This window comes from Lissotriton helveticus, chromosome 8, assembly GCF_964261635.1.
Source record: "Lissotriton helveticus chromosome 8, aLisHel1.1, whole genome shotgun sequence".
NCBI lineage: Eukaryota > Metazoa > Chordata > Amphibia > Caudata > Salamandridae > Lissotriton > Lissotriton helveticus.
The window spans coordinates 618,118,924-618,132,780 of record NC_136069.1 but is presented as its reverse complement, the minus strand read 5'-3'; the positions used below and the strand labels follow the sequence as shown (position 1 = coordinate 618,132,780).

The window sequence follows — 13,857 nt, the reverse complement described above, 5'->3', positions numbered from 1 at the left end:
TTTAGAGCCCTCCCTCTTTACAATCTGCAAATCTGAACGAAAAATTAAAGCCAGACCTCGTCCTATTCCCTCCTCCCTGTCTTCTCTAATTAAATTGATGCCTAGATGAATTGCTGTTCGCAAACCCAGACCAGAGTTAGGATAATCCATATCCCAGTGAGACAAAGAATGCCCAACCTTTCTGTATCAATTAAATAGGCAATCTCTTCTGTGTGTGTAGTAACTGCGCTGCATTTTAGTAACATTTAAATTAGGTTCCTAGTGTGGTTTAGGGTCAGTTAGTTTGGGAGGCTCTGTACTAAGTTAGTTACCTCCTGTTTATATTCACTTAAAACCGTCTTCCCATTGTGAGTATATCTTAAATTTGGGTGTTCATGTCTAGAATACCGAATATGGCTACTCAACCATGCAGCTTGTCCAGCTCTTCTGAGATGTTGATGGGATCTGACAGGTTTGCCTGTGTCGCATCATAAGCACGCCAACCACATGGCTGCACAGCTGTTTTTCTTAAATAGTATTGTGGAGGTCAGCACATGAGTCTCTAGACCGCTTCCTTTTACCTCTCCCAAGATGGGGGCTTTGTGAGGGAGTGAGGCTCTAGGTGGAGAGCGGACCCGTAAAAAGTCCTGGTGTTTTATCTCTAGAACTAGTATAGAAAAAGCAAGTGCAGCTAAAATCATAGTACCAGTACAAATCAAATTCAGTATTACTTTTAAAATTCCCAAGTTAATAAAATCCCCTGAGTTAAGTACGATCACCCAAACAGAGTAAAAATCCACATAGACATTGGTTCAACTATTGGGCAGAAGCAAATCTATTGTTCTTAAATTGTATTGTACAGGGTAGCACATGAGACACTAGACCGCCTCCTCTCACCTTTCGCAAGATGGTTATCTTTGAACTTCAGATATTCATTTTTGTAAATGTTAGCTAAGCCCTCACACACCTAGCAAGGTGTCATGCTTCGTCCTCTGGCTGCCTCATTCGCCAAATTACTATAATGGTGAATGGGCTTCCTCTTTGTAAGGGAGCGCTTAGATCGTTCTTCTGAAAGCACACGATCCAAAGTTGGGTGATTAAAAATCTCTGTGGAGTCTCAAGTATATATTTACTAATAGAGTACAAGGAGTTGGTTAAAATATAACACAGAGAATGCCTGGGAAAGCTATCACTCCGGCATCTTGGTGGCCTAGTGTTCTGCCTGTTGCCCCATACTCATTCTATTTTATTGAACGGGACTTAGATCCCTATAGATGTACAGAAGTCGCCCATACATACATTCAGGGCACAGCACATACAAACTAGTATGAATGCTGAGATCGTACTGGAGCCACATAGTTGTGGTTTAATGTAGAAACCTTTTTCTGGAATCCTATTACCATATGTAGTCAGAACTTTTTTTTGTTGCTGTTTATATAGCGTGAACACCATGGCTCAAGGGCATTGGGGCTCTTTACATGAGCACTAGAATACAGTGCAAATGATCAGATTCATTTTATTTTAGGCACAGGAGATTAAGTGGTTTACCCAGATCAAAGGCCAATGCAGAGACTATAACCTGGTTCTCTAGATCCAAAGTCTGCCACTAAGGCCATTAGGCCACACACACACTTCTCAATGTATGGGTGAAAGCCATACACTAGTGGTATGATTGGTTGTGATCATGTATAGTGAGACTATTCTTTTCTGTAATGGCTGTATGAAGTTTTTATAAAAAACAGTAACAACAAATACTGGAAGGTTCACCCCGAGTCTTGTTGGAATACGTTTTTTTTCTTTCAATAACAGAGTTTTATATAGTGCGAACTTGACCCGAATTGGGTATCAAAGTGCTTTACATAGCACCAGTTGCATTACATGAGGACACATTAATTTTTTTTTGTTAGGCAGGGGAGATTTAAGTGATTTGCCCAGAATCACAGGATGTTCAGCGTCATTGCCGAGACTCAAACCCAGTTCCCCAGATTCGAGGTTGACCGCCCTAGCCATTAGGCCAAATCCTCTCCCCAAGGGTTTGTTTCAAAACTGCACTTTGGAACATATTTCAGCATCTTTGCATCAGTGGTGCTGCAACACTTTTCAGAGTGGGGTGCTGACATCAGTGTTACATCACTGAAGGAATTTTGAAAAAAAACTATCTTCAGGCAAAGAACAAGTGTAGCAAATGTATTCAGCAAGAGAGTGGTAAGGGTGCAGTATTACAGACAGTTAATTTTCCATTGAAATGGCCACTAAACTTAAATGTGAGAAGGTAAAGCATAATTTGAAGGCATCCGTATTTGTTTGTCACCTTCTGAAGATAAGGATTTTCACGACCCACCAAAAATTGGCTTGCAGCCAACAATTTAGGAAACACTGGTATAGAATACTCCCACAATGTGTAATTCCCTTGGCAGTATAGCATTGATCTATCAGGTTTTGCCTTTTGTTATATTTTTTTTTTCTTGGGAGGACGCAGATCTCAATGCCCGAGTCCCTCTTGTTCCTCCAATCGGAGTCTCTGAAAGTTTACAGTATAGTATCCTGAGCTAGCAATATAAGGCCTGTTAATGAAATTACAGTGAACATCAACAAAATTCCCGGAGAATAACCCTGATCCCTACATGCCAGTCATAGTGCTGCCTGTGTTTCACTTGTTTTCATGGGTTCAAACTTTTGCAACATGAGGGCGTAGTGCAAAGTGTTTTTATTTATTTGATTTGACTTTGAACTGGACTCCATAACGTGTTACATAAAGGTTTGCTGGTAAGATTATTATACTCCCTACTCCAGGACCTTGTGGTTGTGATGTGAGTTTATCTATGCCAAAGTAGGTGGTATTTTCTCCGTCCCTGCAGGGTCATATAGTTTATTTAGTTTAGCAGCCAATTGGAGATGTAGAGCAATAATACTGACTAGGTATAGAGAAGTAAAAGTTAAAATAAGGACTATAAACCAGATAAATTGTTTGCTTCAGATCTTGTCAGAAATATTTTAGGGAATAAGCCACAGAGAAGGATGAATCTGAATTTTCCTGAATCCGAAAATGGATATCTGGTTATGCATCTGTAGTTGTCACAGGTGAAGTCGATCCTAGTTGCGACCAGTGTCCTGGTCTTCTACAATGGTTAAAGATGTTCTCCATCTTGATGTGTCTGTAGATTGACTTGATAATATTGCACGCTCGAAAGGTTGGAGGCATCCGGATGATTATAAAATTAGTTTGTTACTTTTTAAACTCTTATCGGTCTTCATCCTAAAGTCCCTCTCTCATTACAGCACAAGAGCAAGCCCTTGACCATGGACTTAGGCAATTATCTTGTCACTTAATTTACTGCAGTCAGAAAGGTTTTATGTTTTTTTAGATATTCTCTCAGTGATACAGGTCAAGCTTTTGTCTGAGAGCAACAGCAGTGAACATCTTGCATCTGCTACTTCTTTTTATTTGGATCTCAGGCTTCTGCATTTTAGAAGGCTTCTTTAAGCCTCCTAAAATACTACTGTTTTCTTTCTTAGACCCAACAGGAGAGCCATACAACAGCATGTCAGTCTAATATATTTTAACAAATCTTAATACTTTTTTGCTTACCAACTTTGGTACGCAATATATATGTGGTCAACAGAACCAATGGGAGAGGTGGTTACACTACATTTGTTGTTTGCACAATCATACAATTGAGTCTTGAAATTGCGTCTTGCCCCTTTTTAGAAAAATCCCTAGTTTGTCATCTTTTACCTGTTTGCCTTGATAATAAACGACTTTCCACCTGTTTCTCAAATGTGGGTATGTAAGAAAGTGGTCCCATGGTACTTATTTTTGTATCCCTGTTATAAATTCAAAGTACTTTTTTATTCAAACACTGTGTACTGCAAAGTAGCCGGAAAATCGATGTTGATGTACATGAAGAGGTGACTTCGCTAGTCTATGAACTATATTAGTTAAAGTTCATCACACATTTGTGACACTAGTTAATAAGGGATTATGACTTTTAGAGCTGACGCAGTGAGATTGTGGAATTAATTTTGGGCAACTTAGAGAAAAGGATAGTTTAATTTTAGTTTCATTGTCGCCCCATCTCTAGAAGACTAATAGCCACAAGAGAGATAACATTCAAATGCAGAAAATCAGGGCTGCCCCAAAAAAGCGAAGTGAATCCTGAATATCAAGAAAGTAATTTGTGTTACTTATGTGCCTTTTAAACCTCAACCGTGTTGGTGGCATCTACCTTTATTCTTTATTAAGAGTTCAAGGAGAGTGTACAAATATTATATGTTCGCTAAATCTCATCTTCTTCTTGTACTTGTTCAATAAATGAGTAAGCCAGTGTAGTTTTTTTATGTTTTTTTTAATCCGAAGAGTTCTCTCTAAGTTAGTGTTTTCAGTTGGAAAACACAAAACCCTGATCCCAAACGCAGTTTTTGAAAGGCGTAAGATTACTGCATGTGTGTTAGGATCTGTCTCCAGTACATTGTTAAATGCTTGTATAGCAGTGAAGCGACCCATTTTACTGGGTAATCCATACATTAAATTTTTGTTCCTGCAGAATTATTATCCATTAATTAAACTGTTCTTTATAATTGTATATGAACTGCATGGAAACCAACATTAATCTTAAATAGGACTGATAATTTGAGCTTTTGACTGCCTACTCGGTTGAAATTCCTCATAATAAAATCAGCTAGATTTTATTTTATTGTAGCTTCTGCAGCCTGTTTGGTGTCAGACTTTCAAAGAGTGCTGTTGTCAGTCTGTAATGGCATTCTGTAAAGTTTGGAGTGCTTCTAAGTGTGTCCCAATTCGACCACTCTGCACACAATGTTCTCAAACATTTGGTCACCTAGTATCCAAGGCCTTCCTTTTTGGTGCTAATTGTTTAAGGGTGGAAACAATAAGGGAGTAACTAAAATTGTTTTCCATTCAAGTTCCTCTATGGAGTTTGCAAAAAATAGTGCTAAACATGCTGAACAAATAGGCTGCTGCAGTCTTCCATTATTCATCGAGCCTCATTCTCATTGTTCATGGGGAAGAAATCCGGTGGTCTCTGGTCTGCTGTAAATGAACACAGATACGACCATTGTATGTTGCTTTTACCCAAAGGCTATGGGCAGTGTTTGTAGTACATTTCTGGAGGATGTTATAGGGGGTTTGAGAGGGCCCACTAACGTAAAGAAGAGGGGTGGGGAAGAAGGTATAGCTGAGGAAACATCAAATTCAAAAATTAAATGTAGTTTTAATGCATGATGGAACTAGCAAGGTTGCTCTTTCGCATTGGGAAAGAGGATGTTTTTGTATGAAGTACAAATGTAATTTGATAGAGAATACTAGCCGCAGATTCCTTAACGTAGAATTATCCCCAGGCGTGAGACTGGATCTGGAATTTCTTTTGCCCAGCATCCCTGCGCGCTGGGGGGACTGCATCGTGCGACTCCCTGAAATCCGCGCACGTGACGTCAGCGAGGTCACATAAATCCCACCCCGGCGCGCCTACGTCAGTTTTTTCCATTTCCGGGTGCATCGTGGATCCGGATCGTGCTCCTGGCCTGTTTCGGGCCTTTCCCTTTCGCTTGTTGCGTGTGTGTGGGAACAGTGTGCGAATGCCTTCGGGCTTTAAGACGCGCTCGCCTTCTCCGCGCCAGATGTCGGCAACGTATCCTCATCCCTTCTGCATGTGATGTTTGGGGGAACACCACGACTCCACTGATTGTGAGGCGTTGCCAGCAGATGAAACCGAAGTCCCGTCAGGAGCACCGGATAAAACTTCTTTCAGCCCGCATGTCCAGGTCGGCGGCATCACCACGTCCGGCCACTGCGGAGGGTTTCAGGAACCGTCGCCTTTGTCTTCAACACCGGCCTTCTCTCAGGCCACAAGAGCATCGCTCACCTGTCGGTAAGTGTCGCAGTTTGTCCCTGAGGGCTGGTTCCCGGCCTGTTGGGGGTGCGGGCTCTCCGCGGGTGGTGCGGCCCCGGGTGTCGTCCTCCTATCCGCCGTTTCCCGGTGTGGGGGCATCTAGAGCCCAGATGGAGACCTATGTGGCGGCCTTGCAGGCCTCGCTGGCTTCTCCTCCTCCTCCTTCTGGGACGTCTGTGGATCCCTTGCCATGTGCGGGGCCCTCCGTGGCGTCGCCGGTGACTCCGGCGCCGATTGGCTCAGGTTCGGAGGATGTGGTGCCGTTGGGGTGTGGCCCTTCGGGGGTCCCTCCTTCAGACTACGGCACCTCTGCTTCGCCGCAAACTCCTGCGGGAGTCCCTGTGGTGTCGCAGGAGGTTGGCGGGGCTCTGGTCGCATCTCCGAATCCCCCTCAGCCCTCGGGACAGGCAGTAGCCTCGTCCGAGTTCACGCCGCTTAGGCGCCGGCAGCCGCTGGCCCTGGCGGTGCCACAGGGGCTGGTGGAGGGCCCTTCTCGTCCCGTCACGGGCCGCGGCTGGCGGGGGACCCCTCACCCCTCCCGGGTCCCTCTCGCCCCTCGAGGCAGGCGGCTGCCTCGTCGGAGGTCGGGTCAATGCCTTTCCGACGCCGCTCCTTCGCGCCGGCCCAGCCCCAGTCACCTGCGCTGTGGCGGAGGTCGTCCCGGCGTCTACCCTGGCGTCTGATGATTATGTCCTGCCTCAGATTGCGGACTCTACGGCAGCAGGCAGACGTCGGGTCCTTGACTCGTTTCGGACACCTCCTCTTCTCCAGAGGTTCGGCGCTTGCTGGTTTCATCCTCGCCGGAGACTGGCCGCCGCATCATGGCTTTTTCCCCGACGTCGTCTAAGGACTGCTCCTCGCCATCACCGCGGTCTTCGCCAGAGGCGCACTGGTCCCCCCACTCCACGGTCCCTCTTCCTCCTTTCCGGTCCTGGCTCTTCCTTCCTCCGGTTGGCTTGGGGGACGGCCGCCTTAGCTTGCAGCCGTCACCTACTGAGGAGATGCTTTCTCCTGTGCGGGGCCCTACGGAGGCGGGTGCTGCCTTTGCTCGCTCTGTTTCCAAGGCTGTGGGAATCTTGCGCATGGGTGAGCCAGCTGCCCATTTCCCAGCGGATCATCTTCTGGAGGTCCTCCATCAGGATTCTGATGGTAGGGAACTGCTGCTTCCCTTCTAGGGTTCACTCCATTCTTCTCTTCTGGGGGCTTGGGGCCGCACCGCCACGGGGGACCCGGTGCCCCAACACTTTCTGCACCGCCACCATCCGGCGCCGCGTGATCCTGTGTGTCTTTCCCTCCACCCTTCTACCAGGGGCCCTCTTTGCCACTGCGATTGTCTCCCCCGTCGCAGGAGGCCCGCTGGCTTGACTTCTGGGGGCACATTATGTTCGCCTCCACCAGTGCGGCTCTGAGGGCCCTTAACACCGTGTGTTTTCGCTAGGGCCACTTCTTCCTTGTGAGACTCGGCGGAGTCCATTATGTCTGCCGCTTCTCAGGAGGGTGCCTGTGTTGATCTGTGGCACCATATGTTTGATGGTCGGGAGCTGGCGGCGTTTATTCTTCGCTCCGCTCTGGACATCTCGGAGGTGCTTGATTGTGCCATGGCTTCTTCGGTTGCACTTCGTCGACATGCCTTGCTACGGGACAGTGTGTTCCCAAAGAACTGGTGGATCTTCTCCTTCTTCTCCTCCTCCTTCTCCTTCTTCTCCTCCTCCTTCTCCTTCTTCTCCTCCTCCTTCTCCTTCTTCTCCTCCTCCTTCTCCTTCTTCTCCTTCTTCTCCTCCTTCTCCTTCTTCTCCTTCTTCTCCTCCTCCCCCTCCTCCTTCTCCTTCTTCTCTTCCTCCTTCTCCTTCTTCTCCTCCTCCTTCTCCTTCTTCTCCTCCTCCTTCTCTTCTCCTCCTCCTTCCCCTCTCCTCCTCCTCCTCCTCCTTCGGTGTACCTGGTAGACACGATTCTAGCCGCAGATTCCATCATGACCCGCCCTTCCTCCCCGTTCTGCAAGGACCTTTGGCTTGGTCTTCTGCACTCGCCTCCCTGTGGGTGGCTATGTCTTCTGTGAGTGCATTCTTTTGCTCTTTTTTGGCAGAATATTGTCCTGTTCGTTCTGATTCCGTCCTTTTGGCCATTGGAGGATAGGTTTATGGGTGCTTCTGTGCCCTTACGCTCTGGTTGCTCCAGGTTGGGGCTGCCTTCAACACTCCACAACCTTCAGTGCTAGGGGTTCTGTCCCCTATGCTTCTCTGCTGCCCTCTGGGTTGGGGTCCTTTGGCCGAGCCTTTGCCCTTGTTCTTTATGGGGGATGTCACATTCTGTGCTGGGGCTGTTCTGGGGTTTGTCGTTCCTTGTTTGGCTCGGACTGGTTCTCCTTCATTGTTATTGATTGGGGTTGTGGTTCTGCTACACGTTATCATGACATTTTTTTTCATATGTTTCTTTTCTCTAGGGGGGGCTATTTCCGTACTGGCAGGGTTGCTGATAAGGGTGATGCTCTGTTCTTTATTCTGTTCCCTGCCCTTAGGTGCTGCTGTGTCTAGCACTGCTCCTTGTGGTACAACCAAGAAGGATCGCACACCGCTAGCCTCTCCTCCAGGTCGCCCCTTAGCACTCTGGTACATGTAGTGCCTGTAGATGGACGAGTAAAAAGTAGTTCACCACAGTTGGTGCGAGTGGTTACTCGTTATCCCCAAGATCTCTGGACCCGAGACATGGCCCGGGTTTCGGGACAGTTTCCCTCGTCAGCAGAGCAGTGTTTGGGATGGATGAGAAGGCCGCCAAGTAACCGTCACAGGCCCTGATGCCTCTCCGGCGCGCAGGTGCGTCTCCAAGAGCTCGTCAGCTCAAGGCTCACGGGAGCCGTTTAAGTACAACCAAGAAGGATCGCACACCGCTAGCCTCTCCTCCGGGTCGCCCCTTAGCACTCTGGTACATGTAGTGCATGTAGATGGACGAGTGAAAAGTAGTTCACCACAGTTGGTGCGAGTGGTTACTCGTTATCCCCAAGATCTCTGGACCCGAGACATGGCTCGGGTTTCGGGACAGTTTCCCTCGTCAGCAGAGCAGTGTTTGGGGTGGATGAGAAGGCCGCCAAGTAACCGTCACAGGCCCTGATGCCTCTCCGGCGCGCAGGTGCGTCTCCAGGAGCTCGTCAGCTCAAGGCTCACGGGAGCCGTTTAAGTACAACCAAGAAGGATCGCACACCGCTAGCCTCTCCTCCGGGTCGCCCCTTAGCACTCTGGTACATGTAGTAGCGCACCCGCTGATACCTACTACATCGACCATCATGCTCCGGGGTCACACGCTGATGGGACGAGCAGTGTGCGACCTCATTCGGAATTACTATTTATACAGGCTCCCTTGAGCCGGTGGGGGTGACGACCTCGAGATTACGCACCTGCGCGCCGCAAAAAGGTATCTGGACCTATGAATATTTTCGGCAGCCCACGCAGCAACCCCGTGCACACGCCTAATCCCTGCTGACGAGCGGTAATAACCGCGAAACACGTGTCCAGGGATGGCAAGCACACCAAGTGAATACCTTCAAGACTCAAGACTCGGGTAGAAGCGCACCCGCTGATACCTACTACATCGACCATCATGCTCCGGGGTCACACGCTGATGGGACGAGCAGTGTGCGACCTCATTCGGAATTACTGCTCCTTGTGGTGTTGTTCCTCACCATTCTTTTTCTATGTTTCTTCTCTTTTGCACACTGTATCTATACTGTCACAGTTTTGTCTGATGGCTCTGCGTTGTGGCGCGGAAAAGTTCTCCGAAGCAAACTGACGCACTCCTGGGTGGGACTTATGTGACCTCGCTGAAGTCACATGCGCGGAGAACGTCAGGGCGAAGTCACGTGATGCCTTCCCCCCGGCATGTAGGGATGCTGGGCAAAAATTATTCTGGATCCACTCTCACGCCTGGGGATAATTTTACGTTCAGGAATCTGCGGTTAGATTCATCTCGACCAGATACACCTTTACCGAAGGTAAGTACCTCGTACATCTAGTGCTCTTTTGAGTACTATAAAAATTACTTCCCGCCACACCAATAGGTTGCAGGAAGTACACATTGATAATGTCAGCGAGTACAGACTGAGGATTTTTGGTTTCTCATGAAGTTATCTATATCTGTACAACACATCATGAAAACTCACATTGATTACAATTCTGAGGAGTTAAGTGGTGATAATGGTGAGAATGATGAATCTCAGGAAATTAACAGGAATGAGGGAACAGCTCGTAGTTAGCACATTAGACACCACCATGACCTAGACTTATGCAATGTTTGTATATTAGAGAATGCTTAGAGTCCATGAGGACATTAGCTAAAAAAACTGATTGACATGAGCTTTGATTTCACATGTTTGCATATTTAATGTATACTTGAAACAGGATTTACTGGCATTACATGAGAAAAAACAATGTAAATAGACAATCTCACTTTAAGCTCAAGTGCAACTATTTGAAGTAGTAATCCATATATAGATAGGCCATTACCATGGGTGTAGAGCTAAGATTGGTTTGCTATGATGACAGTTATCCATCCATTCATCAACACTCATCAATAGAAGTTAGTGTATGTGTGTCTTTTTCTTGCACCAGATGCTGCGGAGGAGGTGTGCAGGAAAGAAGTCTGCTTATTAGAAAATCAAGGACAGTTATGTAAAAGGACATGTCAGGAGTTTGTGCTTTTTAAACACTTATACTATGGAATACACACACTATAAGTACAAATCTCTAATATGCTTAGAAAAATAAGAATACAAGCATATTTACATCTACAAGCATTGCAGGCCACAACATAGATCCTAGGCCAAAAACAACTTGACCTATCTCACGCTGAACATGCTTTACTTTGAACATTAGCATGAACAGTTTTATCAAATGTCCTTTTCTCTATTCCATTTAGAGGGATAAAACCAGGTCTCTTACCATTTTATTATATTATGATCTCCTTAAATATGTTTCTTATATGGGTGTCTCCTATGCACTAAAAAGTAGACCTATAACTGCATTAATGTGTAAAAATAGAAGCCTTTCGAAATAGCATATTTTATGTGGCATGTGAGCTACCTGATTGCGCATAAATTATAGATTATTTCATAGTTGTATGTTTGTTATAATATGTTTATAGTTGATTCTTTCTCTCTATTGTCTTTCTTTTCTCTTGATCATCCACTATTCTCTGTTCATTTTATATTTAATGTTAGTTTCTTTGCATGTTGTCTTTAATTATCTTCTCTATAATGGTCTCAAAGCAGAAACTCAGCCACAGTTGATGCCTCTCAGAGTTAGATTATAAACATTGCTATTTTACTACACTTACAGTGCCATGTTATTTTTACTTTGAGTATTAGTACCACTTGCCATAATGGTAGCCATTTCAGAAATCAAGGTCTGAAATTGGCCGTAATCTTACCTCTCGACTGTACTTCAAGGGGCTATCATTGTAACACTATTGACAACACCTGGTTCGATTTCACATTAGCAACTGAAGTCATGCAACAGAGGCAACTGTTATAAGCAATTTCTTAACCGTCATTTATTAACCAGTGGTGTTCTGTTTGTTTCTTAAAATTTTCAGGAGCCCAGATCCAATGTTGATGACTTTTTCAAAGAATTAAATGTACATGGTCTACAGGAAGCAATGGTGCGTGAGCAAGATAAGCCATTCCTTCGTGGTGGGCCTGGCGTGTACAAGGTAGTGAAGACTGGGCCGTCAGGCCACAACATCAGAAGCTGCCCAAACCTTAGAGGTATCCCAATTGGAATGTTAGTACTGGGAAACAAAGTCAAGGCAGTGGGTGAGGTATGGATTTTTGTAGCTTCATGTATGGCTTCATAGATACTAGCTTGCTTAGTAACAATGGTGAAAGAAACAACATAATCTACATTCATAACTTATTGTTCTTCCTTGCCAGAGCAAGAATTGCATGTGACCAATACAGTTTTTCCTTGCACTTTTTTCACATGAATCTTCTTTGGAACCAGTGTTTTGCATTGAAGACTCCAACAAGCACAGGTTACAAAATGATGGGGGGTCATGCTCTTAAATTTGTTTTAAAGACATCTGTTGCTGTATCAAAAAGAAATTATATTATGAGATAGGGGCATACTTTTTTGATGTACACATCATGTATGTGGTTACTAGTTTGGTAAGCCATTTGTACATCATTAAAAGTATTCTTTGCTCACAACTTGGAAAATCTTCTAATCTACACATTCTGGTGTTCCTCTGGAAATGGTAAATGAGCCTATGGATGTAGTGTGTCATGCTGTTCCTCAAATGACTGCTGGAATTTGGCAGCTACTTTTGCAGGCATCGTAACAAACCTGTTGATCTAGTTTGACTTTTGCCTTTTCATTTATTATGGTGCCTGAAAGATGCTACTGATTTGAATTTTTATTTGGTCAAAAGATGAAGCAGTTGTGCGATTTATCCTTGTTATTTGCTTGCCTCCAAATTTTACATTGCTTTATTTTGTAAGTTTCTTATGTTAGAATGGAGGCTATCACTTTAAAACTTATTTTATTTTTAGGATTGTTTGGAGACAATGCCTGGAGTGGCATTCATTGTATTGAATTCTGAAGCTTATTAGCTATTATTTGACAGATGGCTCACCTGAGTGGGAAAAACAGTAAATATGATGATTTTATTGTATCAGGTCATCAATACAGAAGGCACATGGGTGCAGATGGACAAGAACAGCATGGTAGAATTCTGTGAGAGTGATGAAGGGGAGGCGTGGTCCTTGGCTAGAGACCCAGGGGGAAACCAGTATCTCCGCCATGAAGATGGTAAGTTCTACAGCGATCACAGTCTACAATAATACTGTCCCACACTATTCGTCCTCTATCTTCCATGTCAGCTGCATCTGATGTCGCTACAAGTATCTTACAGTCATTTCCTATATTAGTTGAGGAGGAAGCTGTTCTGCCCTTGGGGAATCTGTAACTAAAAAGATCAGCCTACATTTTCCAATGCTTGGTCAAACAGCTCAAAACAAAACTAGACTCACCTCAACCTGTAAATTTCTGCACTGTAGATCCTCCTCCAAATCAATTGGATCAACTCTATTTTCCATTAAATACTCCACCTAAGAAGGTGAAAGTGGATAGGTGCACAAATTGGCTCAAATTCTGCTTTAAGAATCAAGTCTGACATCCTACTCATAGGCCTGGGTAATTCCTAACATTTTCCTTCAGACTAGTCTTTTTGAACCCTTGCTGCTCCTCCTCTCACATCAAAGTGCTGGTCCGGAAAGCATGTGGTCTGGGACTTACCTTAGACATAAACCTCTCCTTTTCACCCCATGTAAATGCAGTTCACAAGCATGCCTTTTATCACCGCTGTTTGATGGCATCCTCCCCGATCATCCATTCTCGAATAGATCACCTTGGTCTTTCCTATTACATTGTCTTTCCCTGATTGCTATACTTTCATTGCTATTCTCTCCAAGGGATACGAAGATCAAGGTGACCCAACTCGGCCCATTAGTGAGTTAAAAGGCAACAGGCACATCAGTCCTTAGTCTTAAATCTCCAGTGGCTCCTGCTTCCATAAACATCTAGTGCGTTCTTCTCAGCCATAAGACACTTGCATATTGTGAATTGCTGTTTTTGTTTAAACAGTAGCATTTCTCACTTTATGAGCTACACATAGCTGGTTATTAAAAATTGATGATGCTGGTTAGTCAGCTACTTTTTCCAATATCCACTATCATGTGATCCATGGCTGTCATCACAAATATTATTTGTTATTGTTTTTTATTATTAGTCTTGCTTCCCCAGCGCTGCTAAATGTTACCAAATATTATCAATGTATCCTCAGGTTAAGGCAATCTTGAATTGGCTAGACAATCCTTGTTTCAATAGGAGTCTAATAAATATTTGTCTTCATGCATGAATCAAATAAACTAATTATTGATTCTTGCAGAACTAAAATGTAAATTATGGATTGTACAGAAATGATG

The 13,857-nt window shown here is 44.8% G+C and overlaps 1 protein-coding gene across 5 annotated transcripts in view; it reads left to right on the top strand.

Annotated features, from left to right (window-relative positions):
- Positions 1-13,857, top strand: part of MYCBP2 (MYC binding protein 2) — a 1,909,483-nt gene that overhangs the window by 1,182,626 nt on the left and 713,000 nt on the right. For all 5 annotated transcript variants that reach the window (XM_078657470.1, XM_078657469.1, XM_078657471.1 and 2 more), the window contains 2 exons: positions 11,469-11,693; positions 12,550-12,682. In XM_078657470.1, the coding sequence (XP_078513596.1) occupies positions 11,469-11,693; positions 12,550-12,682 (358 nt within the window). The remainder of the gene's footprint in view (positions 1-11,468; positions 11,694-12,549; positions 12,683-13,857) is intronic.